We start from the raw sequence: 27,984 nt of genomic DNA, 5'->3' as shown, positions 1-27,984 counted from the left end.
AGGGATGGGTAGGGAGGTGTAATTAGGGCACACATGCGTCTGCTGATAGGTCAGAATGCATATTCTTGGTGACAGGTTCCCTTTAAAGGGGTTTATACAGACTTAGTATATTGAGAACCTAGCCAAGAGGATATCCAATTGGTGATAGTAAATAGTGAATGGATCCCAAAACAGCACAGCTCCCTTCACTGTGTATTTCAAAAGGAGCCGAGCTGCAGTACATGAAAATCTACTAGAGCTGTGGAAAAATTAACACCCCCTTGAAGCAAGATTCTTAAAGGGGTTGTGCAAAAGTACTTCTCTTCAGAATATGTAGAAGTGTGGATCTGACAGCTCTGTTCACTATTAACATCTGACCACTGGAGCTGAAAGTGCCTGACCCCATGACAGATCAGAAGAATAGAAGAGACTAAAGCCCGCTTTACACGCTGCAATGTATCTTACAATGTGTCGGCGGGGTCACGTCGTAAGTGACGAACATCCGGCATTGTAAGTACATTGCAGTGTGTGACAGGTACGTGCGATTGAACGTTAAAACGTTCATCGCATACACATCGTACCTGTCTCTAGAATTGCACGTTAGATTGTTCATTGTACCCGGGGTAGCACACATTGCAGTATGCGACACCCCGGGAACGATGAACAGATCTTACCTGCGTCCTGCGGCTCCCGGCCCACAATGCGGAAGGAAGGAGGTGGGCGGGATGTTTACGTCCCGCTTAGCTCCGCCCCTCCGCTTCTATTGGCCAGCTGCCGTGTGACGTCTCTGTGACGCCAAATGTCCCTCCCACTCCAGGAAGTGGACGTTCGCCGCCCACAGCAAGATCGTATGGACGGGTAAGTACGTGTGACGGGGGTTACTCGTATGTGCGGCACGTTCAACAAATTGAACGTGCAACACATACGATGGGGGCGTTGCAAATCGCATACGAAATAGTATGCGAAATTGCAACGTGTAAAGCTGGCTTAAAACAACCCAACACCCAGCCCGGTTCATCTAAAGAAATGCTTTCAAATAAGATTTAATTCATTTTCATGTATAGTGGAACCTCGCTTAACGAGTAACCCAGTTAACGAGAATTTCGCTTAACAAGCAAAGCTTTCTGTAAATTTGTAACTCAGTTTACGAGAATGCTTTGCTGTACGAACAAAATCTTCACTGCACTCCCTTCCGGTTCCGTACATTCACCATGCTCTGACCCGCTCTTGCAGTCCACACAAACACACACAAGCACGCACAAAACACAAACAAACACGCACGCGCACACACATACAGTATTATGCTCACCTTATCTTCCGTTCCATCGCCGGTCTCATGGTTCTTGTAGTCCGCCGGTACATCGCGACGAGGGAGGAATCCTTGCAGCGAACTACAAGATCTAGGAGGCTGGCGATGGAACGGAAGGTAAGGTGAGCATAATGTTTGCCTTCCGTTCCATCGCCGACCTCCTGGGTCCTGTAGTTCGCCGGTATAGGCTGTGCATCGGCAACCATAGCGACGAAGCAGGAACTTCTTCTGTCACCGCTACTTAAAGGCAGTGCGCTGACCAGAGGCAAGCTGCTCCTGCCTTTGACGTCAGCGCTCTGGCCGCGGAAGTTCCTCCCTCGTCGTGATAGTAACCCGATACAGAGCCCGTACTAGTGAACAGCAAGTCCCAGGAGACCGGCGATGGAACGGAAGGTAAGGTGAGCATAATATGTGCGTGTGTGCTTGTGCGTGTGTGTGTGTGTGTGTGAAATGACACAATAGGGGACCAGGATATTTAACAAGTTGTGGAACGAATTGGCTGCATTGCAATGATTTCCTATGGGAAATCTTGCTTTGCTGAACGAGTAACTTGGTTAACAAGCACACTCCCAGAACGGATTGTTCTCGTTAACCAAGGTTCCACTGTATTAGGTCCCTACAGTACAAACATTGGGTGCAAATGAGGCAGCTGAGAATAAGCACTAGCCCTCCAAAGACTGTCCAGTATCACTGTAAATCAATATGCTAAACACAATAAATAATAATAGGCACTGAAAATGCGAGCAGCCACACGCAATATAGTAACAGAAGTAACAGATATTTGGAGTTTGTCTACTTTTAACCAAAAATTTACATTATATATATATTTATTGGTCTAAAAGTAGGTGGACAGTATGTGTAATAGGGTTATGAAGAGGGAGATTACACCATGTTTGATAAATTGATAAAAAAAATGAAACTGACTTCGTTGCCCTTAGCAACCGATCAGGTTCTACCTTTCATTATCCAAAGAGTCTGAAGAATGAAAAGTGGAATCTGATTGGTTGCTAAGGGCAACTGAGTCAGTTTCACTTTACACCATGTTTGATAAATTGATAAATCTCCCCCTTCATAACCTTATTACACATACTGTCCACCTACTTTTGGACCACTATAATATTAGAAAATTATATAAATTATATATAGCTCAAAAAAGTAAAGCGAAAACTTAAACTTCTGTGAAATAAAACTGTCCACTGATTGACAATCAATTTCACATGCTGTTGTGTAAATGGAATAAACATCAGATGGAAATTATTGGCAATCAAGATACACTCAAAGGAGTGTTTCTGCAGGTGGGGACAAAGACCAAATCTCAGTACCAATGCTTTCTGGCTGATGTTTTGGTCACTTGTGAATGTTGGTTGTGCTTTCACACTCGTGGTAGTATGAGACGAACTCTACAACCCACACAAGTGGCACAGGTAGTGCAGCTCATCCAGGATGGCACATCAATGCGAGCTGTGGCAAGAAGGTTTGCTGTCAGCTAGTGTCCACAGGATGGAGGCGCTACCATGGGACAGGCCTGTACACCGGAGACGTGGAGGGGGCCGTAGGAGGGCAACAACCCAGCAGCAGGACCGCTACCTCCGCCTTTGTGCAAGGAAGAACAGCAGGAGCACTGCCAGAGTCCTGCAAAATGACCTCCAGCAGGACACAAATGTGCATGTTACAAAAAGTAAGCAAGGCACTCACAAAATGACTGACTTCCTCTACACTAATGTGCTACTGAAGAAGGTCCATGTAGAACAAAAAAAGAGAATTTTGTTTACTTATCGTAAATTCTTTTTCTTATAGTTCCGTAATGGGAGACCCAGACCATAGGGTGTATAGCTTCTGCCTCCGGAGGACACACAAAGTACTACACTAAAAAGTGTAGCCCCTCCCTCCAAGCATATACACCCCCTGGGTAACCAAATATAGCCAGTTTAGTTTAAAGGGAACCTGTCAGCAGAAATGTCCCCTAAAACCTAACAGATTCCCCCTCTGCAGCTCCTGGGCTGCATTCTATAAAGGTCCCTGTTATGATTGTGCCCACTTTCTGACCGAAAAAAAGTGTTTATAAAGTTGTACCTTTTTGGCTTCTGATTCTGTAAATCCGTCACGGGGGCGGGTTGCCTGATGGCCGTTATTCTGCCCCCTGGTCTTGTATGCCGCCCCCATCGCTGATTTCAATACTTCTGGACGCCGCCCACTGCTCCAGCCATCCCCGCGCATGCCCAGTGCCCATCTCTCGGGGATGAGCACTGTGCCCAGCGTCACCGCTGGTGACGTGCACGCAGGGTTAAGATTATGGGCGGTGCTGTGATGTTTATTCCTAAGCAACCGCCCATAATCGCGGGACCGCGCTTTCCCCCTCGGCCTGCTTCTTTCTGCGCAAGCGCGCTGCTGCTGACCTCACTTCGCCTCCTTCCCATCTTGCCCCGAGGCAGGAAATAGATGGGAAGAGCGCGGAGCAGTGACTACACCGAAAGCGCGGTCCCGCGATTATGGGCGGTTGCTTAGGAATAAACATCACAGCACCGCCCATAATCTTAACCCTGCGTGCACGTGACGCTGGGCACAGTGCTCATCCCCGAGAGATGGGCACTGGGCATGCGCGGGGATGGCTGGAGCAGTGGGCGGCGTCCAGAAGTATTGAAATCAGCGATGGGGGCGGCATACAGGACCAGGGGGCAGAATAACGGCCATCAGGCAGCCCGCCCCCGTGACGGATTTACAGAATCAGAAGCCAAAAAGGTACAACTTTATAAACACTTTTTTTCGGTCAGAAAGTGGGCACAATCATAACAGGGACCTTTATAGAATGCAGCCCAGGAGCTGCAGAGGGGGAATCTGTTAGGTTTTAGGGGACATTTCTGCTGACAGGTTCCCTTTAAAAGCTGAAGGAGAGTAGCCACCCACAAGTAGAGATAGAGCAAGAACCGGAACAACCGGAGCCTCTGTCTACAACAACAGCCGGTGATAACACGCGGAACAAGAAACTGCCAACAGGCAACAGGGAGGGTGCTGGGTCTCCCATTACGGAACTATAAGAAAAAGAATTTACGGTAAGTAAACAAAATTCTCTTTTTCTCCATCGTTCCTATGGGAGACCCAGACCATGGGACGTCTCAAAGCAGTCCATGGGTGGGAATAAACAGAAAACTGAGAAGTAGGCGAAACCTAACTTCGCAAATGGGCGACAGCCGCCTGAAGGGTGCGTCTGCCCAAGCTCGCATCTGCCGAAGCATGAGCATGCACTTGGTAGTGCTTCGAAAAGGCATGCAGACTAGTCCAAGTGGAAGTCTGACAGACCTGCTGAGCCGTAGCCTGGTGCCTGAAACCCAAGAGGCACAGACAGCTCTGGTCGAGTGTGCCTTGATCCCCGGCGGGGGAGGCACTCGAGTACACTGGTAGGCATCGGAAATGGCCGACCCAATCCAACAAGCTAGGGTCGGCTTAGAAGCCGAGAGGCCCTTACGCCGACCTGTGGTCAGCACAAAAGGAGAGGTGCACCGCCTAAGAACAGCGGTGCGAGACACAGATCCGGAGCGCCCGCACCAGATCCAGAGTATGCAACGCTTTTTCAAAGCGATGAACAGGAGCCGGACAAAAGGAAGGCAGGGAAATGTCCTGGTTAAGGTGGAAGGAGAAACCACCTTAGGGAGGAAGTCCGGAGTCGGACGGAGAACGACCTTGTTTTGATGAAAAACCAAAAAAGGTGACTCCGAAGAGAGTGCAGCCAAATCAGAGACTCTCCCGAGGGAAGTTATGGACACTAGAAAGACCACTTTCTGTGAAAGACGAAACAAAGAAACCTCCCTAAGAAGCTCAAAGGGGGGTTTCTGGAAGCCGTGAGGACCAGATTAAGGTCCCAGGGATCCAAAGACCGCCGGAAGGCGGCATGATGTGAGATGCGCCCTGTATGAAGGAGCGCACCTGAGCCAGCCGGGCGATACGCCGCTGGAACAACACTGGCAGAGCCGAGACCTGTCCCTTGAGGGTTAGTCCTAGCTGCAGACCGGACTGTAGAAGGGACAGGAGGGTCGGCAAGGAAAAAGGTCAAGAAGCATGGCCGGAAGGGTGACACCAGGGCAGGAAAATTCTCCAGGTCCTGTGATAGATTTTGGCCGAGGAAGACTTCCGAGCCAGAGTCATAGTGGAGATGACTTCAGGAGGGATACCAGAAGTCGTCAAGATCCAGGACTCAAGAGCCACGCCGTCAATCTGAGAGCCGCAGAATTCTGGCGGAAAGACGGACCTTGTGAGAGAAGGTCTGGACGGTCCGGGAGATGCCACAGCACCTCAACGGACAGATGGAGCAGGTCAGGGTACCAAGCTCGCCTGGGCCAGTCTGGAGCAATGAGAATGACCCGACGGCCCTCCATTCTGATCTTGCGCAGGACTCTGGGCAAGAGCTAGTGGGGGAAACACGTAAGACAGACGAAACTGGGACCAATCTTGAACCAGCACGTCTGCTGCCAAGGCCTGAGGATCGTGGGAGCGAAGATCCACTTCCGGAGTGCCCCAAGTGCGGCAGATTGACCGAAACACTGCCGGATGCAGAGCCCACTCGCCGCTGTCCATGGTTTGACGGCTCAGATAGTCTGCCTCCCAATTTTCCACGCCTGGGTAGTGGATTGCGGATGTGGTGGACCTGGAATCCTCCGTCCACTGAAGGATGCGTTGAACCTCCAACGTTGCCAGGCGGTTGAGTGTCACGCCCTGGTGGTTGATGTAGGCAACCGCTGTGGCGTTGTCTGACTGGACTCGAATGTGCTTGCCCGCCAACTTGGTGAAAGGCCAAGAGAGCTAGAAGCACAGCTCTGATTTCCAGCACATTGATCGAGAGGGCTGATTCGGACGGAGTCCCAGTGCCCTGCGCTCTGTGGTGGAGATATACTGCTCCCTAGCCGGATAGACTGGCATCCGTGGTGAGGATCACCCAGGACGGGGCCAGGAAGGAGCGCCCCTGAAGAGAGGGGGGCCGAAGCCGAAGATAGAGCCACTAACCAGTGCAATCTGTCCCAACAGCGGAGAATGTCCAGCTGCAGAGGACGCAGATTGAACTGGGCAAGGGAACCGTTTCCATTGTCGCCACCATCTGACCCAGCACCTGCATTAGGTGCCTGATGGAATGACGGCGGGGCCTCAGCAAAGAGCGCACCGCTAGTGAAGGGACTGCTGTTTTACTAAGGGCAGCTTCACGAGTGCCTGCAGAGTCTCGAATTACATCCCTAGGTACGTGAGCTTTTGGGTCGGAGTCAGAGTGGACTTGGGGAAAAGACAAGCCACCCGAATTGGACTAGAGTGGCGAGAGTGAACGAAGCACTCCGCTGACGGTCTGCACTGGATGAAGCCTTGACTAGAAGGCCGTCCAGGAAAAGGGATGCCAACCCTTGGAGGTGCAGAACCGCAACCACAGCTGCCATGACCCTGATGAATACTCGAGGGACCGTGGCTAACCCGAAGGGAAGAGCCACGAATCGGAAATGTTCCTCTCTGATTGCAAAACATAGCCAACGCTGGTGTGAAACTGCAATTGGCACATGCAGATAGACATCTCTGATGTCGAGGATGCAAGGAATCTCCTTGGGTCATTGAGGCAATGACTGATCGCAGAGACTCCATGCGAAAATGCCGCACCTGAACATGCTTGTTGAGAAGCCTGAGATCCAGGATGGGCCGGAAGGAACCGTCCCTTTAGGGGACTAGGAAGAGATTTGAGTAGAAACCTCTGAACCGTTCCCATGCGGGAACCGGTACAATTACTCCGTTGGCCTGCGAGGATGCCACGACCTGAGAGAAGGCGGCGGCCTTGAAGCAGGAGGGAGTTGACAGAAAAAATCTGTTTGGCGGGCTGGATAGAATTCTATCCTGTAGCCGTGGGAGATTATATTCCGCACCCACTGATCGGAGACGTGCTGAAACCACATGTCGCCAGGCGGGAGAGCCTGCCACCGACCAAGGACGTTGCTGGCGCGGCCAGATAGTCAAGAGGAGGCTGCCTTAGTGGCAGCAGCTCCTGCGTCTTCTGAGGACGCGGCTTCGTGCGCCAGATGGGTTTTTGGTCCTTGGCTGAGTTAGTGGACGAGGCCGAGGGCTTAGAGAACGACCAGTTGGAGGAACGAAAGGAACGAAACCTCGACTGGTTCCTGCCCTGGATGGATTTGGTTTGTGGCATGGAAGTACTCTTCCCGCCAATAGCTTCCTGAATAATTTCATCCAGTTGTTCACCGAACAGCCTGGGCCCAGCAAATGGGAGCCCAGCAAGGTACTTCTTTGAAGAAGCGTCTGCCTTCCACTCTCGAAGCCACAAGATCCTGTGGATAGCGAGAGAATTGGCCGAAGCCACCGCAGTGCGGAGCCTCCAGCATGGCAGACATGGCATAGGATGAAAAGGCTGAAGCCTGGAAGTTAAGGCAACCATCTCGGGAATAGAGTCCCTGGTGAGGGAATGCATCTCCTCTAGAGAAGCAGAGATGGCTTTGAAAGCCCACACTGCTGCAAAAGATAGGGAGCACGAGGCCCCTGCCGCCTCATATACAGATGGCGGTTGGAATCCTTAAGAGAGTTGCCATCAGCCACTGATACAACTTTCCGGGCTGCGAGTCTAGACACCGGAGGGTCTACCTGTGGTGAATGAGCCCACTCCTTGACCACCTCTGGTGGAAACGGAAAACGGTCATCAGAACCACGCTTTGGGAAGCGTCTGTCAGGACAGGCTCTGGGCTTGGTCACAGTGGCCTGAAAACTGGAGTGGTTAAGGAATACACTCCTTGTTCACTTAGGCAAGGCATACTGATGCTTTTCTGCCAGAGAGGGGTGCTCCCCTGATACAAGCGGATTGAGGTCCAGTACAAAATTAATGGACGCAATCAAATCACTAGCATCTGCGTCACTTTCGGACAGATCAATGGGGTACATAGAGGTAGCGTCCGAGCCCCCAGTAAAGGCATCCTCCTTGTCCTGCGAGTCAGCTCGTGAATCCGAGCCGCGGAACGAGGAAGGAGAGGGGACCCTGCGTCTCCATTTTAGGAGGACGGGGTCTGAGCCAGATGAAGAATCCTCTGTGAGCTTTGCTGAGCGAGCCGTAGCAGCAGAAGCGCCCTGAGGAGGGGGCTGATGCATGCTCAGCAGTGTCCGGGACATCTGTCCCCTGGAAAAAAGGATTCTACCCAAGCCGGGGGTTCAGCCACCGGAGCCGGAGCAGCCGGAGGGACCACTGGGGATGAGCCTTCAGGCTGAGGCACCACCATGTTAGAGCAGGCATCACAATGTGGTTATGTGCTCAGTACAGGCAGTACGAGCCTACATGCAGTGCATATTAAGTACAGCCTTGCAGCCTTGCTCCTCGTGTGAGACATGCTGCTGAAGTGGGGGCTCTGAGCCAGAATGACCCCCAGCAGAGTATATAAGCAGGTCCACAACCGGAGGTTGTGGCTTGCCAGACCGTTTGACATTGGGACATCTCTGTGTCCTCCAGATCCCACAGCCCGGACCCCCAGAGAGATGGCCAGCGCCGATCGCTGTCACAATATGGTTATGCAGACATGCATAAGAACGCTGATAAAATGGCGCCGGAGCGAGGAGAGGGGGCGGCGCCTACTCTAAGAGCAGGATCCGGAAGGCCAAGGAGATATACAGGGGAGGGAATATTACCTCTGAGAGGAGTGTCCCTCCCCTGTGCCGAACGGTCGCTGGGCGGAGCCGCACTGTCCCTCTGCATGATTGGCATGCAGGGGCAGTGAAAACGAAACTAGGCCTCAGGCGAAGCCGGGGCCTAAATTTAACGATGCGGCCGGCGAGCAGGCACCATCAGCGCGGTTCTCAGGTGAAAACCAGAGAACCGGCCGGAAATGTCACAATAGATACACAGCACACTCTCCCCAACAATAAAGTACAAGGGACCCCCGATAATAACGTCTCAGATACTTAGCTTGTGAGACGCAGGGCCAGGTCCCTGAGGGGTGAGTGCTCCGTCCGGCAGGATCCTGAAAGGGCTGCGGATGGAGACCGGTCTCCTGCAAGGCAGGGAGAACCGTGCTGGCTCCCACTTCAAACCAGAGCCCGAGGGATGGTGAAGGAGCGCGGCATGTAAGGCTCCAGCCCTGAAATCAACCTTAACAACACCGCCGACACAGTGGGGTGAGAAGGGACATGCCGGGAGTCCAGACATGGACCCGCTTTTCTTCAAACTCTTTCCAAAAATCAAAATCAGATGAGAATGCATGTGTGGATGTGTGCCTCCTGAACACAAAGCATTGAACTGGCTAGATTTGGTTACCCAGGGGGTGTATATGCTTGGAGGGAGGGGCTACACTTTTTAGTGTAGTACTTTGTGTGTCCTCCGGAGGCAGAAGCTATACACCCTATGGTCCGGGTCTCCCATAGGAACGATGAAGAAAACGTTTTTTTTTGCCCATTGAATAAAAAAAAAGAGAAATTTTGTTACTTACCGTAAATTCTTTTTCTTATAGTTCCGTACTGGGAGACCCAGACCATGGGTGTTTAGCTTCTGCCTCAGGAGGACACACAAAGTACTACACTTAAAAGTGTAGCTCCTCCCTCTGAGCTTATACACCCCCTGGTAGCCAGTCCTAGCCAGTTTAGTGCAAAAGCTGAAGGAGAATAGCCACCCACAAGTAGAACCGAGTAAGAACCGGAACAACCGGAGACTCTGTCCACGACAACAGCCGGTGATAACACACGGAACAAGAAAATTGCCAACAGGCAACAGGGAGGGAGCTGGGTCTCCCAATACGGAACTATAAGAAAAAGAATTTACGGTAAGTAACAAAATTCTCTTTTTCTTTATGATTCCTTTGGGAGACCCAGACCATGGGACGTTCCAAAGCTGTCCCTGGGTGGGAATAAACAGAAAAAACTAAGTAGGCGGAGCCTAACTTCACAAGTGGGCGACAGCCGCCTGAAGGATGCGTCTGCCCAAGCTCACATCTGCCGAAGCATGAGCATGCACTTGGTAGTGCTTCGAAAAGGTATGCAGGCTAGTCCAAGTGGCAGCCTGACAGACTTGTTGAGCCGTAGCCTGGTGCCTAAAAGCCCAAGAGGCACCGACAGCTCTGGTCGAGTGTGCTTTGATCTCCGGCGGGGGAGGCATCTGAGTACTCTGGTAGGCGTCCGAAATGGTCGATCTAATCCAATGGGCCAAGGTCGGCTTAGAAGCAGAGAGACCCTTGCGCCGCCCTGTGGTTAGCACAAAAAGAGAGGTGCACCGCCTAAGCGCAGCGGTGCGAGACACATAGATCCGGAGAGCACGCACCAGATCTAGAGTATGCAGCGCTTTCTCAAAGCGATGAACAGGGGCCGGACAGAAGGAAGGCAAGGAAATATCCTGGTTAAGGTGGAAGGGAGAGACCACCTTCGGAAGAAAGTCCGGGGTCGGACGGAGAACTACCTTGTCTTGGTGAAAAACCAAAAAAGGTGACTCCGAGGAGAGCGCAGCCAAATCAGAGACTCTCCTGAGAGAAGTTATGGCAACTAGAAAGGCCACCTTTTGAGAAAGACGACACAAAGAAACCTCCCTAAGGGGCTCGAAAGGGGGTTTCTGCAATACCGTGAGGACCAAGTTAAGGTCCATGGGGTCCAAGGGCCGCCGGTAAGGCGGAATGATGTGAGACGCGCGCTGCATGAAGGTGCGGACCTGAGCCAGCCGAGCGAGACGCCGCTGGAACAGAACTGACAGAGCCGAAACTTGTCCCTTGAGAGAGTTGAGGGACAGTCCTAGCTGCAGACCGGACTGTAAAAAAAGACAGAAGGGTTGGCAACGAGAATGGCCAAGGAGAATGGCCGGAAGAGCGACACCAGGACAGGAAAATTTTCCAAGTCCTGTGATAGATCTTGACGGAGGAAGACTTACGGGCCCGAGTCATAGTGGAGATGACTTCAGGAGGAATACCAGAAGCCGTCAAAATCCAGGACTCAAGAGCCACGCTGTCAATTTGAGTGCCGCGGAAAAACGGACCTTGCGAGAGCAGGTCTGGACGGTCCGGAAGATGCCACGGCATCTCCACGGACAGTTGGAGCAGGTCCGGATACCAAGCTCGCCTGGGCCAGTCCGGTGCAATGAGGATGACTCGACGGCCCTCCATTCTGATCTTGCGCAGGACTCTGGGCAAGAGAGCTAGAGGGGGAAACACGTAGGACAGACGAAACTGGGACCAGACTTGAACCAGAGCGTCCACGGCGAAGGCCTGAGGATCGTGGGAGCGAGCCACGTAAACCGGAACCTTGTTGTTGTTACGGGATGCCATTAGGTCCACGTCCGGAGTGCCTCACTTGCGGCAGATTGACTGAAACACTGCCGGGTGCAGGGACCACTCGCCACCGTCCACGGATTGACGGCTGAGATAATCTGCCTCCCAGTTTTCTACGCCAGGGATGTGGACTGCGGATATGGTGGACTTGGAGTCCTCCGCCCATTGAAGGATGCGTTGGACCTCCAACATTGCCAGGCGGCTGGGTGTCCCGCCTTGGTGATTGATGTAGGCAACCGCTGTCGCGTTGTCTGACTGGACTCGAATGTGCCTGCCCGCCAACAGGTGGTGAAAGGCTAGGAGAGCTAGAAGCACAGCTCTGGTTTCCAGCACATTGATTGAAAGGGCTGACTCGGACGGAGTCCAAGTGCCCTGTGCTCTGTGGTGGAGATGTACCGCTCCCCAGCCGGATAGGCTGGCATCCGTGGTGAGAATCACCCAGGACGGAGCAAGGAAGGAGCGCCCTTGGGACAGGGAGAGGGGTCGAAGCAACCACTGAAGAGAGCTCCTGGTCCGTGGCGACAGAGCCACTAACCTCTGTAAGGAGGAAGGCCGCTTGTCCCAACAGCGGAGAATGTCCAGCTGCAGAGGACGCAGATGGAACTGGGCAAAGGGAACCGCCTCCATGGAGGCCACCATTTGACCCAGCACCTGCATCAGACGCCTGAGGGTATAACGGCGGGGCCTCAGGAGAGAGCGCACCGCCAACCGGAGTGACAGCTGTTTAAGGGCAACTTCACAAGTGCCGGCAAAGTCTCGAACTGCATCCCTAGGTACGGGAGACTGAGTCGGAGTCAGAGTGGATTTGGGAAGATTGACAATCCACCCGAATTGGGCTAGGGTGGCGAGAGTGAGCGAAACACTCTGCTGACAGTCTGCGCTGGATGTACCCTTGACCAGAAGGTCGTCCAGATAAGGAAGCACTGCTAACCCCTGGAGGTGCAGGACCGCAATCACTGCCGCCATGACCTTGGTGAATACCCGAGGGGCCGTGGCTAACCCGAAGGGGAGAGCCACGAATTGGAAATGATCCTCTCCTATCGCAAAACGTAACCAACGCTGATGTGACACTGCGATTGGCACATGTAGATAGGCATCTCTGATGTCGATTGACGCCAGGAACTCTCCTTGGGTCATAGAGGCAATGACTGATCGCAGAGACTCCATGCGAAAATGCCGCACCCGGACATGCTTGTTGAGAAGCTTGAGATCCAGGATGGGCCGGAAGGTACCGTCCTTTTTTGGAACTAGGAAGAGATTTGAGTAAAAACCTCTGAACCGTTCCTGAGCAGGAACTGGGACAATCACTCCGTTTGCCTGCAAGGACACCACGGCCTGCGAGAAGGCGGCGGCCTTGGAGCAGGGGGGAGTTGGGAGAAAAAAATCTGTTTGGAGGGCTGGAAGAGAATTCTATCCTGTAGCCGTGAGATATGATGTCTCTCACCCACTGATCGGAGACTTGCTTTAACCAAGCGTCGTCAAAGTGGGAGAGCCTGCCACCGACTAAGGACGTGGCTGGAGCGGGCCGAGAGTCATGAGGAAGCTGCCTTAGTGGCAGAACCTCCTGCGGTCTTCTGCGGACGCGCTTTTGGGCGCCAGTTGGATTTCTGATCCTTGGCTGAGTTAGCGGACGAGGCGGAAGGCTTAGAGGATGACCAGTTGGAGGAACGAAAGGAACAAAACCTCGATTGATTCCTACCCTGGGCGGGTTTCCTGGTCTTGGTTTGTGGCATGGAAGTGCTCTTCCCGCCAGTAGCTTCTTTAATGATTTCATCCAGCTGTTCACCAAACAGCCGTGAACCAGCAAAAGGGAGCCCAGCAAGAAACTTCTTGGAAGAAGCATCTGCCTTCCACTCTCGAAGCCACAAAATCCTGCGGATAACAAGAGAATTAGCTGAAGCTACCGCAGTGCGGTGAGCAGCCTCTAGCATGGCAGACATGGCATAGGATGAAAAAGCTGAAGCCTGAGCAGTTAAGGTAACCATCTCAGGCATAGATTCTTTGGTGAGGGAATGCATCTCCTCTAGAGAAGCAGAGATGGCTTTGAGAGCCAACACTGCTGCAAAAGTCGGGGAAAACGCGGCCCCCGCAGCTTCATACACAGATTTGGTCAGAAGGTCAATCTGACGGTCAGTGGAATCCTTAAGTGAGGTGCCGTCAGCCACCGACACAACGGTCCGGGCTGAGAGCCTAGACACCGGAGGGTCTACCTTTGGGGAGTGAGACCACTCCTTGACCACCTCAGGTGGAAATGGAAACCGGTCATCAGAACCACGCTTTGGAAAGCGTTTGTCAGGGCAGGCCCTGGGTTTGGTCACAGCGGTCTGAAAACTGGAGTGGTTAAAGAACACATTCTTCACTCTCTTAGGCGAGGTAAACTGATGTTTTTCTGCCAAAGAGAGTTGCTCCTCTGACACTGGCGGATTGAGATCAAGCACAGAATTAATAGAAGCAATCAAATCACTAAGATCTGAGTCACCCTCAGAGAAATCGATGGGATACATAGCCTCCGAGCCCCCAGTGAGGGCATCCTCCTCATCTTGAGAGTCAGTTCTTGAGACAGAGCCGTGGGATGGGGAGGGGGAGGAAACCCTGCGCCTTCTCTTAGAAGGATGGGGTCTGGGATCAGATGATGAATCCTCCGTGAGCTCCGATGGACGGAGGTCAGAGGATAGGAGTCCTCTGTCAAGAGTATTAGAGGCACCCTGTGAGGTGGGGCTGATGCATATTCAAAGTCCTGGACAAAAGCCCCATGGACTCAGCAAATGACTGGGCTATGGACCTAGAAAAGGACTCTACCCAGGCCGGGGGTTCAATCACAGGTGCAGGAGCAGCCTGAGAGACCACTGGGGGTTAGACTCCAGGCTGTGGCACCGCCAAGTTAGAGCAACCATCACAGTGTGGATAAATGCTCGGCTCGGGCAGCAGGAGCTTACATGCAGTGCATGCAGCATAAAGCTTTGGAGCCTTGCTCCTTGTGTGAGACATGCTGCTGGAGTGGGGGCTTTGCAGAGAATGAACCCCAGGGAGAATATACAGAGGTCCACAACCGGAGACTGGCTGTGGCTTACCAGACCGCTGAGCGCGGTGTTGTGTGCCCTCCAGATCCCGAAGCCCGGTCCCCCAGTCGCAGCACCTCAGCAGAGATGCAGAATGCAGGATGTCCCAGAGCAGAGTGAACTCTGCCTGAGAAGAGGGCGTTCCTATAAAAGAGCGGGAACTGGAGGGCTATAGAGACCTGCAGGGAAGGAGGGACGCCCCAGCAGTGGGGAGTGTCCCTCCCCTGTGTAGAACGGCCGCCGGGAGGAGCCAAACCTGTCCCTCTGCATGAGTGACATGCGAGGGCAGGAAAATGAAACTAGGCCTCCGGCGAAGCCAGGGCCTAAATTTAAGCGGCGAGGCCGACAAGCAGGCACCATCGGCGCGGTTCTCAGGCAAAAGCTAGAGAGCCCGCCGGAAAAGTTAAAACAATCACATACAGCATACTCTCCCCTTACAATAAAGAACCGGGACCCCCAACATAAACGTCTCAGGTACTTAGCTGCTGAGACGCAGGGCCATGTCCCTGGGGATGAGTGCTCCGGTCCAACAGAATCCTCAAGGGGCTGTGGATGGAGACCGGACTCCTGCCAGGCATGGAGACTGTGCTGGCTCCCACTTCAAGCCAGAGCCCAGAAGGGATGGTGAAGGAGCGCGGCATGTAAGGCTGCAGCCTTGTAAATCAACCTTAACAACACCGCCGACACAGTGGGGTGAGAAGGGACATGCCGGGAGTCCAGACATGGACCCGCTTTTCTTCAAACTCTTTCCAAAAGTCAAACAAATCAGATGAGAATGCATGTGTGGATGTATGCCTCCTGACACAAAGCAATAAACTGGCTAGGACTGGCTACAAGGGGGTGTATAAGCTCAGAGGGTGGAGCTACACTTTTAAGTGTAGTACTTTGTGTGTCCTCCGGAGGCAGAAGCTAAACACCCATGGTCTGGGTCTCCCAAAGGAACGATAAAGAAATACACGTTGCAGTCATTTTGGGAGTGCCTTGCTTATTTTTTGTAACGTATGGCTTTGGAACATAAAGTGTACCCCGACGCCCAGCAATATCTGCACGGAGGAAGTGCCATTTACTTCTTTTTACAAATGTGCATGTGTCTGCACAAACTGTTGGAAACAGACTCCATGAGGATGACATGAGGGCCCAACGTCCACAGATGGAGGTTGTGCTGACTGCCCAACACCGTGCAGGAAGCTTGGCATTTGCCACAGAACAGCAGGATTGGGAAATTCGCCACTGGCGCCCTGTGCTCTTCACAGATGAAGGCAGGTTAACACAGAGCACATGACAGACATGAGTCTGGAGACGCCGTGGAGAGCGATCTGCTGCATGCAACATCTGAGCATGACCGGTTTGTCAGTGGGTCAATAATGGTGTGGGGTGGCATTTCTTTGGAGGGCCGCACAGCCCTACATGTGCTCGCCAGAGGTAGCCCGACTGCCATTAGGTACCGAGATGAGATCCTCAGACCCCTTGTGAGACCATGTGCTGGTGCGGTTGGCCCTGGGCTCCTCCTAATGCAGGACAATGCCAGACCCCATGTGGCTATAGTGTGTCACCAGTTCCTGCAAGATGAAGGCATTGAAGCTATGGACTGCAGAGCAATAAAAAAGGAGAAAACATCAGGCACTCACCAGTTGCTGCTTGTGCAAGTTTTGTTGTTTTATTCGTGCAGGTTACAAGTGCATGGAGTGGAGGGGAGGGAGTGGACGCTACACAAGTCTTTGGACGTGTGTAGCGTCCACTCCCTCCCCTCCACTCCATGCACTTGTAACCTGCACGAATAAAACAACAAAACTTGCACAAGCAGCAACTGGTGAGTGCCTGATGTTTTCTCCTTTTTTATTGCTCTGATGTTCATATGTTTATTCACATCAACGGCACCGCAGAGCATGTGCACCTTTTTCGGCCCAGTATAGGATGTTCTGAAAGTTTTTTGGTGTTGGGGCAGTGCCCTGAACTTTTCTCCTTTTTCGCATGAATATGAAGCTATGGACTGGCCCGCCCGTTCCCCAGACCTGAATCCGATTAAGCACATCTGGGACATCATGTCTCGCACCATCCACCAACGTCAAATTGCACTACAGACTGTCCAGGAGTTGACGGATGCTTTAGTCCAGGTCTGGGAGGAGATCCCTCAAGAGACCATCCACAACTTCATCAGGAGCATGTCCAGGCGTTGTAGGGAGGTCACACAGGCACATGGAGGCCACACAAACGCACGCACACACAATAATGAGCCTCATTTTGACTTGTTTCCACTTTAATTTTGTCTTTTTTGATTTTCAATTTGACTTGTTTCCACTTTCATTTTGTGGGTGTCTTCAAATCCAAGCCCCCATTGGTTAAAACATTTGATTTCCATTGATAATTTTTGTGTGATTTTGTTGTCAGCACATTCAACTTTGTACAGAACAAAGTATTCAATGAGAATATTTCATTCATTCAGATCTAGGATGTGTTGAGTGTTCCCTTTAATTTTTGAGCAGTGTATATGTGCATCATGTATATATAAACACACACACACACACACACACACACACACACACACACACACACACACACGACCTTAGAATAGCCTCTCATCTTGTGCTGATCCACATTATAACAGACAGCTGCATTCACTATTCTGCTGGATGTCGTAACCCAGGACAAGCTCATGCAGAATCCTTAGCGAAGACTTCTGGGTTGTGTATAACCCCGCAAACACTCCTGACTGGCAACTTCCTATATACACTGTGAATGGTCAGCAAGCTGCCAATCAATGCTGGGGGTGGGGTTACACAGATTCTCATGACCTGAGAACTCAGCCGTACCTAGTGATGCAGTGGTAAACTCATGCTGATAAAATACAGACTGTATTGAAACCACAACACAGCCTAATAAGTGACACATCCCTGCAATCAGGCTTGTGCTCTATATTATGCGGTCATCAGAATAGCAAAAACCTGTTGGCAGATTCCATTTAAAACAATCTCATATGGGAAAAATGGCTTACCCCCAGTACTGTAAAGAGCAGAGTGATGAAGAAAATGAGGGGTCTGTGCCCCATGCAGCACCTAGTAGCCATAAGAAAGAACTGCTCCTGTGCCATTTGTCTTACAAGTCTGAAAAACACAAAAATCAAATTGTCATACAGATGGATAGACATTCAAGGGACCTGAAGGGAGTAATGTTTGTTAATATGGTAAACCAACACATTACACAGGTGTCTGTTCTTGCAAATATTTTTTATATATTTAGACTAGTAAAAGTCACAAAATTGTCATGAAAGGAATTGTCCCATTAGAGATCCCCTGCTTGGTTTGGGATAACACAGCCAAACAGCCGATTATACCAGGAGCAGGGGCCGGCCAGACATTTCCAAAGGAGATGACATTTAGTTTTGCTTTGACAACTTTTCAAATCAAAATCAATACCACTGTACTATATTTAATCCCATACATTGCAAACTGATGGTTAACAGTTGCACATCTGAACATGGTGATTAAGTAAAAAATCTGAAGTAGACATGGTTATATGATCAGGTCTGCCTTGTATGGGTGACATATACCAGTACTTCTCTCTGATTAGGACCTGCTCAGGAACTCAAACTCCTTTTGCAATGAACTAGAAACACTCACTTGCTTTGACAATGTAGCAGCAAGTCTATAATGAACGTTTGCCATGCTTTCTCTTTGCTGAGGGCTTCCAGTGCTGTTGGTATCAGAGCAAAACACAAGGTCATCGCTTCCAGAGCCTCGCAACAAACTTGTTCATCTTCTGGGTCGGGTTCATTACCGGCGTTTGTCTGGTAAATAAGAACGTAACGTGAATGTTCACTACTTAACTCACATACAAAATATTGGAGTGGAATGTAAGTAATCCCACAATGCAGAAATGCGGACAATCCAAATAACCACAAGACCTTAATGCTTAAAGTGCAAAAGAACAAACCAATAAACTACCCATGTGTCCACAGTGAGAGAGCAATTTCTGTCACATCAAATCCCATAGTCAGGCTCCCATCAGGACCGTACTTTGTGCCCAAGTCTATACATTAGTATTACTGCAGGGTCAGACACCATGGTTTCACATAGGATACAGGCTGTGAAGGCAGTTTTAGGCTGTGCGCGCACGTGTGCATTCTAGGCTATGTGCGCACGTGTGCATTCTGCACCGCACACAAAAGGTCCGCTTCAGAGCGCAGCTGAAAAGCTCTGTTCTGAAGCGCCTGGTGCCTGCAGAATTCGTGCGCTCTGCATGCTGCATCTCCCTATAGACAGCATGCAAAGCACACGAAAGAAGTGACATGTCGGGCAGCAGCCGAATCGCTGCGTTCTAATATGCCACGTGCGCACGGCTCATGCACAATCTTCATAGATTCTGCTGGGGACGCAGGATGCATGCAGTTACGCTGTGGTGCAGAACGCAACGTAACTGCATGCAATACGCAAACGTGCGCACATAGCCTTATTCAAGACCATTAGCAAAATTGCTTTTTTTATTCCAAATCCATTAGGAAGAAAAAACAACCAATGGCTGCAGAAAAAACATTTTTAGGAAAGCATACATTTCTCTTACCTTCTCGTAAATTTTACTTATTTCTTCATTGGCTGAAAACACCAACTGAACAGATCCACAGCCGGATGCCCAGATTACTTTTTGTATTGCTCGTATTACACAAATATCGGGGATATACTTAGAAGCCTAAAAAGGTGTAAAGTTCACACTGTTAATATAAGATTAAGTGAAGAGCTGAGTCTTTACAACCCAAAAGTAGGAGCGCTTACTTCATCAGATATTTGCTGTGCCAGGCGTATCGCTACATTTCTCAGCATACATTCTGACGTAGGATTGGGAATGTTCTGCAGGGCATTTTGTAGCACCACTGCTTGATCATGGGTCGCCTGAAGTCAAACATGCAAGAAATCAAGACAATGTTGAATCACTTTAAAGCTATAAAAATGGACAGATTTTACAGAAAACGTCACATCCTTTTATACCAAAACATTTACCATCCCATCACTTTATAGGTGGTGAACACATCATTCTATTAGTGGCAAGTAGTGTGATTTCTCTGCAGATTCTGATGTGTGCGCTTTCTTCCCCATCTACAAAGATGGAAAGCCGTCTGCGTGGTTCACCCCATCCCCCATCAGACTGTCCTGTAGGCCTGTCTCCTTAGGCTACTTTCACACTTGCGTTGGATGGCTTCCGTAGCATTGCGTTGTGTTGTGTTATGGATGCAACGGATGCGTTGCATATAGTGGCACAACGCAATGCTACGGATCGTACAAAATAACGGAAAGCTTTATTTTTATTTTTTTTTTCTTCTTTACAGTTTACCGGCAGCCGACTATTGTGAACGATCAGCTGATCGCTCTTAATAGCCGGCGGCCGAGCGCTCTCACATGCCGGCGGCCGAGCGCTCAGCTGAGCGCTATAACATGCCGGCGGCTGGGCGATCAGCTGAGCGCCCTCACATGCCGGCGGCCGAGCGCTCAGCTGAGTGCCCTGACATGCCGGCGGCCGAGCGCTCAGCTGAACGTTCGGCCACCGAGAAATAAAATAATGTTTTTGTTTTTTTTTTATCACAAAGAGCATGCACAGTGAAAAATAAAGGTTTCTGCTGCTTAACAAAAAAAAAGTTACATGCAGTGTTCATTCCGCCCGACGCAGCGTCAAAATAACGACGCTGCGTCGTCCAGCGGATGCAACGCTGACACTTGCGTTACAGTGCGTCGTCCATACAAGTCTATGGAGAATAGCGCAATGCGTTAACGGACTGCGCTATTCTCCATAGTGACGGACTCCGCTGAACGCAAGTGTGAAAGTAGCCTTACCCACACCCGGATACATATGTGCAGCCCGTGAACTAGTTACACATACAGTAATATAATGGTACGATACAGTTTACTTAGTAAGTTACTCAGTTTTTCACTTATAAAGCAAACAAACTTTTTTTTTTTTTAAAGAAAAAAAACAAAACAAACCCCAAAAGACAGCTTTTGTAAAGAGATCTAATCAAGTAAATAAGGCAAATTGAATGGTTAGTCTCTGCTCACTTCCCTAAAGGCAAGAGGGGCGGGCGACGTTAAGTGTACGGGATGCAGGAGTGATCAACGGGTATTGTGCACTTATCCCACTCATTACAATAAGACAGGTGTATAATATCTGGCACATGGCGTCTGCAGGTAGATGTAATGTCACCTGCCATGCATAACTCTCCATGCAGAAGTGGGGCAGGACAAACCCATAGGGAAGGTGTATTTTTTTTCTGTTTTTGTGCTTCACCCACATCCACAGGTGATCAGCGCAGGCAATGTGACATCTACAGATATCTGCTGAGTCGCCACCACCTGGTGTTATACGCCTCTCCCACTTATTAGATTCAGACGACAACCAGGACTGAACATGACTCCCATTTAGTAACAGACTTGACAACATCTGCCTCACTCACCTCTTAATGGGGAAGAGAGCGGAGAAGAACAAATCTTGTAACCCGGAGAGGTTAACGCAGCTTACCTAATGTGTGACACAACATGGCTGCTCAACACCTTGTCAACTTACCGGTGACACAGGATTTGTTCCTTCAACAGGCTGGCAAGCTTCAGCAACTGCCCGGACGTGCCCATAACCAATTGCAGTAAGCAACAATTTGGCGACTTTCAGCGCATTAAGATACGCACTCCTTCTTGTCTCCATGTCAGCATTTGGCAGAAAGTTATTCCGGGTAAGCATGCTCAACACAAGCGGCAAACCACCACTTTTCAGGAAGTTGTACTGAAAGTCACTAGCATCTTCTCCCAAAGGTGCATTGGCAGGCATCAGCAAGGAATAAACCACCTAGAGATCAGAAGCCACATAGAAAGGGTTTGTAAGGCCAAAGTTAGGAAGTATTCACAAAGTCTAGGCAAAGTTTATTATATTAACGCACCTCTGTCAGATATAAAACTTGTGAAGCTGACTGACCAAAGAAGAGCGAATCCAAGGACGAACTTAGGCTGCTTTCTCCAAGTTTAGCATGGTCTAAACAAATTGCTCGGAGTTTTTCAACTATAGTATTGTCTGAAATAACAAATACAAGCTTGTGACAGGAAGAACTCCGACAGGTCCAAAAGTCATATGATCAGGTTACATGCTAATACAGAGAACGTTAGACATGGTAATGCTACTCGTATTAGGTACCAGAACCTATAAAACAAAGCCTCAATTATCGTAAGCCTTTCCTGCTCGGGCGAGTTTGTGTATTCTGCACTTTGTTTTTCCCATCTTCTCTCCCAAGCGCAGTAACTTTAGAATTTTTCTTGGACAAACATATGGCAACCCCTCGGTACCACACAATGACGCTGTTGGTGGGCAGATGGGTATGAACTAGAACGTTCTGCCACGATAGCGTGCCATAAATGCCACTTTCCAATACAGCTGCTGCTAACGCTTTAAATACTGCTGTTGAAGCAAGCTCCGGTCACGGTTGTTGGAGGCAGCTGCCAGCTATGTACCACAGCCGATTTCCTCCATATGTGGAGGAGGCTCAGCAACTAAGCTCAAGCCTCGCACCAGAGATGTGGCGTTCACATTGGACAGTCATTATTAGTAATAGGTTAGAACAGTGTAACTGTAAGTAACCTATATCATGTCTATTGTGGCCTTTAAAATAAAGAGGAGAAAAAAAAACAAAAAATAAAAACAATGCTTTCTTGATCCCATTTCAGAAAACATTTGATCTTAGAGTAATACAGACCATTAAACTACATTGTTTGAAGCGTGGACTGGGCAGTATGTGTCAGCTGTTAGGTTCCCTTTAAGATGTTAACCAGCAGACATGTAATCCTGAATACAGTCGGCTCATTGTGAATCGGGGAGCTGGGGAATAAGTCTAAAAATATATGTAGTGACTGATACCAGATGATTTGTCCTTACCTGGTGGCATAAGCTTCATCAGGACACGTGCACCATCACGTAAAGGTGGCATATTTAGACTGCTGCCTAAATCAGCGACTTGCCAAAGAAAGGAGATATACCGATGATGCAATGACATTATCTAGAGCAAGAGAGAAATACATTTACAGATAGGCAATAATTGTTACGTACAATTTAGTGTTTTGGTGCATATATTAGTGCTCTGCAAGTTGCAAATGAAATCAGAGGAATAGCGAATAAGATTTGTGCTGAAAGACATTTCCTCATGGCCCAGTTCATAATGGCCTTACTGGCTCAGGGAAACTGTTCACCCACAAGACCGGCATAGTCTGCTGTCCAAAACACCAACTCCGCTACAATTAGAAGTAAATCGGAGCCATCAGGATTCACTGCAATCTGCTTGATCAGCCAGGACAGTCATGTAAGTCAGTGCTTGTGGAGGTGACTTAAGAGCGGAGCTCCCTGAACATGCTAAATTTCATAATGGGGTACAAATTGGCTGCCATGTCAGCTGGGGGTATACTAAAAAGCCTCAGTCGCTGCCATCTTGGTACGCCTGCGAGACTCAGACAAAAATGATTAACCCCCTTTTCACTCATACTTTAACCCATTCACGACCAGCCAATTTTTCGCTTTGTTTTTTTTTTGCCATTCTTCAGAGATGCGTAACTTTTTTATTATTCAGCCAATATGGTCATGTGAGGGCTCATTTTTTGCAGAACGAGCTGTACTTTTAAATAAAACCATACGTTTTACCATATAGTGTACTGGAAAACGGAAAAAAAATTCCAAATGCGGAAAAAATTGCAAAAAAAAAAAAAAAGTGCAATAGCACTATTGTTTTTGAGATATTTTATTCACTATGTTTACTATATGGTAAAACTGATATGTGGGTGTGATGCCTGATGGTCGGTGGAAATTCGTAGACACCAAACATGTAGAGGTTTACTTTTATCTAAGACGTAAAAAAAAAACAAAACAGAAGTTTGTCCGAAAAAATTGGCGTATGTTTTACGCCATATTCCGCGACTCCTAGCATTATCATTTTTCAGGATCTATGGCTCAGTGACTACTTAGTTTTTGCGTCTCAGGCTAACGTTTTTAACTGTACCATTTTTGTGTAGATGCTACGTTTTGATCGCCTTTTAATGCATTTAGCTCAAAATTTGTAGCGACAAAAAAACGTAATTTTGGCGTTAGGATTTTTTTTGCCGCTACACAGTTTATCGATCAGATGAATTGATTTTATAGTTTTATAGATCGGGCATTTCTGAACGCGGCGATACCAAATACGTGTATATTTTTTTCGAAAGGGGGGTGATTTGAACTTCTAGGTTTTTTTATTCTTTATAACTTTTTTCACTTTTTTTTTTTATCTTACTAGTCTCCTAGGGGACTATATGGATCAGCAATCTGATCGCTCTGCCATATCTGCTGATCACAGCTACACAGCTGTGAATAACAGATATGCTCGTTTCATGTCTCACCCAGCTCTGGGCCTGGTGAAACTTAAAGGGAGGAGTCATGTGAGCTACAGTAGTCATCACATGACCCTGTGCTACCATGACAACCACCGGAAGTCACGTGATCACGTCACGTGACTTCCAGTATCGGCCGGTGAGTAAATGTTTACTGCTGATGCCATTATAATGGCGCTGTCACATATTGACAGCGTCATTTAAGGGGTTAAACGGCACGGGCAGATAATGATTCTGCTCGTGCCTGGCAGGCACACATCTCAGCTGTAAAAATCAGCTGAGATGTGCGCCGATCGCTGCCGGCAGCAGACCGTGGGCAGTAACACTATGACCGCTAGGATGTAATATTACTGCCCGCAGTCGTTAAGGGGTTAATAAAAAAAAACAAAAAAAAAAAACACACATTTGGTATCAGTGTCCATAGAAGTCTAGTCTATTAAAATCATAAAATTAACCCATATGGTACATGCCATAGAAAAATGGAAATGGCAGAATTGTGGGGGTTTTTTAGTCACCATACTTCAATTACGTAAGGCAATACAAATGTTGTGTGAATAATTTACAATTGTTTGGGCTATTTTTCCCCACCACTTAACCACAAAAAAAAAACAAAAAAAAAAACACCCTGCAAAATAATTTGTCCTGAAAAATCAAGCCCTTATCTGCCTATGTCAACTAATAAAAAGGTCATGTCTCTCGGAAGGAGAGGGAAAAATGCAAACATAAAAATGAAAATTGGCTGAGGTGGCAAGGGGCTAAGAGGAGAAGCCAGAATGGTACGAGGACTAGATTTTCATGGCGAAAAACTGATTCATCAGATGACGGAAGGGGGGAGGAGTTTGTTACACCTTTGCGGTCCGTTTTTTTTCCTCGCTGGCCCATAGTATTATTGCAGAGTTTGATCTGACAAGGATTATTGCTGCACAGGTCACCATGATTTTGCCATGGACCAGTCAATCCACAAAAGATAAATGGACATGTGAACACTCCCATTTACTGTAATCGGTACGAGTGATAGGGGGTGGGGGGGGGGGGGGAGTATAGCACTCGTGCGTAAAAACCTTGTGTTTGAATTTGCCCGTAGTGTAAGACATTTAAGTACTCAGTAAATATACAAACCACTCCAGGCAGGCAGCTTTCAACTTCTGGGTTTGGACCATCACTGTAGTGGTTTCCATGATTTCCAGGAGACCCAGTTGAGGAGTCTGAAGAACTATCCGGACTTGAAGGCATATTTGAACTTATCTGTGTCAGCTTGGCAGTAATCAACTGTAACAAAAAACATATATTCATCTTTATTCCCCAATTCCCTGTATTTAATGCTGTACGGAGTGAGATAATCCACACCCTAATACAGAATCCTTACACTTCTACTGATTACTACAACAGAAGGAATACTTCATCTTCCTCAGAGCAGTGTCGCATCTCTCTGGTCATGATATAGGCATAAAACATCTCAAAACCCAAATCCTTGCCCACCATTTGTATTAACCTAGTAGCAGAACAACAGATTAGTCGGCCTATTTTGTGTGCACCAGTGGCAGGGAGAGTGCTCAAAAAAAATAAAATAAAAAATTATGTAAGAATGGCCACAACAAAACTCACACAATTTTATATTACATTTTCTGAAGATGTAGTTTGGGGAGAATGTACTCACTGTTTTATCTTTCAAGTTTAACTGGCCAATTAACTTCCTGTCTTCTGAAGGATCCACCAGTTCCCCACCGATAAAGAGTTCAACTTTCGTGTGTGCACTATTGGCCTTGATACGATTAAGTATACAACGCCGAACAGAGCCTATAGTGTCATTTGTATGAGACCAGATGTCTAAATCCTCCACCTGACGCCCCTGATTTGGAAATCGGACAACCAAGGTTATGTGTTTGCCACGGAAAGCCCTAGAAGGTGGAAACATTTAAAATATGAAAAACAACGATATTGTGGTTGGGAGGAAAAAAATTAAACCAAAACCCAAAAGGTTGAAAAATTACCATATACAAAATATATTAAAATAAATAGATACAGAGCCAGGTATAAACGAGTACACACCCTTTAACCCCTTAATGACCCATGACGTACTGGTTACGTCATGGATCGTGTGCCGTTAAGCCCCGCCCCTGCCGCGGGAAGGCGGCGGCGATCCGCGCACATATCAGCTGTTTTCAACAGCTGACATGTGTGCCTACTAGCCGCGGGTGGAAGCGATTCCACCCGCGGCCATTAACCCCTTACATATCACTGCCAAAATCTGGCAGCGATATGTATATGCGCGCCGCCATGACAGTCACTTACCCCGCCCCCACAGGAAGTCACGTGACATGATCACGTGACTTTCGGTGGTTGCCATAGTAGCACAGGGTCATGTGATGACGCCTGTAGCTAACATGACTCACTTCCTCTCAATGCCGGAATACAGCCGGCATTGAAAGTAAAGCACCAAATCTGCAGTTCTCAGCTCTGTAGCTGAGATCTGCAGATAGTGCAGAGCGATCGGATTGCTGATCGCTATAGCGCCCTAGCGAAACTAGTAAAATTAAAAAAAATAAATATAAATAAAAAAAACCTAAAAGTTCAAATCACCCCCCTTTCACCCCATTGAAAATTAGGGTTAAAAAAATTAAAAAAAATACACATTTGGTATCGCCGCATTCAGAAATGCCCGATCAAAATATAAAATCAATTAATATGATCAGTAAACGGCGTAGCTGCAAAAAAATTCCAAACGCCAAAATTACGTTTTTTGGTCGCCGCAAATTTTGCGCAAAATGCAATAACAGGCGATCAAAACGTAGGATCTGCGCAAAAATGGTACCGTTAAAAACATCAGTTCGAGTCGCAAAAAATAAGCCGTCACTGAGCCATAGATCCTGAAAAATGTGACCGCTATGGGTTTTGGAAAATGGTGCAAAACATGCGCCACTTTTTTTGGACAAGCTTGTGAATTTTTTTTAACCCCTTAGACACAAGTAAACCTATACATGTTTGGTGTCTACAAACTTGCACTGACCTGAGGCATCACATAGATACATCAGTTTTACCATAAGGGGAAAACAGTGAATAAAATATCCCAAAAAACTATTGTTCGATCACACTTTTTTTGCAATTTTTCCACACTTGGAATTTTTTTCTGTTTTCAGTACACTATATGGTAAAACTTATGGTTTCATTTAAAAGTACAACTCGTCCCGTAAAAACCAAGCCCTTACATGTCAAGACTGATGGAAAAATAAAAAAAAGTTACGGCTCTCGGAAGAAGGGGAGCAAAAAACAAAAAACGCAAAAACGGAAAGTGCCCGGGGGCTGAAGGGGTTAAAAAGTAAGATTTTACTCAATGTCGCAAACACTGTCATTTAGAATGTTGAAATGACTGAATTTCATTAAATTTTGTAATGAAAGTTATCCTTACTTTTAATGTTACGGATTAAAAATGTCCTATGAATCTCAGTCTTGTCAAAATGTTAGAAATTGATGTGTTCAGTATCAGCATAGCACATCTAGAATTGGTAATCTAGTCTTGCTTGTAGTAATTCCCAATGATTTCTTGTGTACAGTGCCCTCTTCAGGACAACCCACAACTATTGGAGTCAGGTCTGGCCCATTCCAAAACTTTAATGTTCTGCTAGCACAACTTTTTTTTTTTGCTGATTTTTAGATATCCTTAGGGTTATTGAGCTGAAAGGTGGCATTACTCTTCACCTCCAGTTTTGGTTGCAAAACTTATACTTGGAACAGTTCATAATTCTCCCCACCTTGACTTAAGACCTTGTTCAAGCTGCCAAAAAAAACGCTACAAAGCCTAATGCTGTCTCCACCATGCTTCACTGTGGGTATAGTATTCTTTTGGTGATGCAGTGTTGGCTTTGTACCAAACAAACCTTTAAGAAATTCAACCATAGTCTCAGCAGATCATGAGGAACCATAAAAAGAATTTCCAACCAACTGATAGAAAGTATAAACTTTAATGAAGTGGACTCCAGCTCAATTACTAGAACAGGGCTTTG

At 48.3% G+C, this 27,984-nt stretch overlaps 1 protein-coding gene across 1 annotated transcript in view; it reads right to left on the bottom strand.

The window, feature by feature from the left end:
* The window catches only part of USP9X (ubiquitin specific peptidase 9 X-linked), a 316,376-nt gene that overhangs the window by 95,156 nt on the left and 193,236 nt on the right, over positions 1-27,984 (bottom strand). The window contains 9 exon segments of the mRNA XM_075335516.1: positions 17,599-17,707; positions 18,224-18,390; positions 19,164-19,289; positions 19,373-19,489; positions 21,153-21,428; positions 21,520-21,650; positions 22,506-22,626; positions 25,103-25,252; positions 25,641-25,881. Coding sequence (XP_075191631.1) covers positions 17,599-17,707; positions 18,224-18,390; positions 19,164-19,289; positions 19,373-19,489; positions 21,153-21,428; positions 21,520-21,650; positions 22,506-22,626; positions 25,103-25,252; positions 25,641-25,881 — 1,438 coding nt within the window.

Source organism: Anomaloglossus baeobatrachus, chromosome 2 (genome assembly GCF_048569485.1).
Source record: "Anomaloglossus baeobatrachus isolate aAnoBae1 chromosome 2, aAnoBae1.hap1, whole genome shotgun sequence".
Classification (NCBI taxonomy): domain Eukaryota; kingdom Metazoa; phylum Chordata; class Amphibia; order Anura; family Aromobatidae; genus Anomaloglossus; species Anomaloglossus baeobatrachus.
This window is presented reverse-complemented; position numbering and strand designations above follow the sequence as displayed.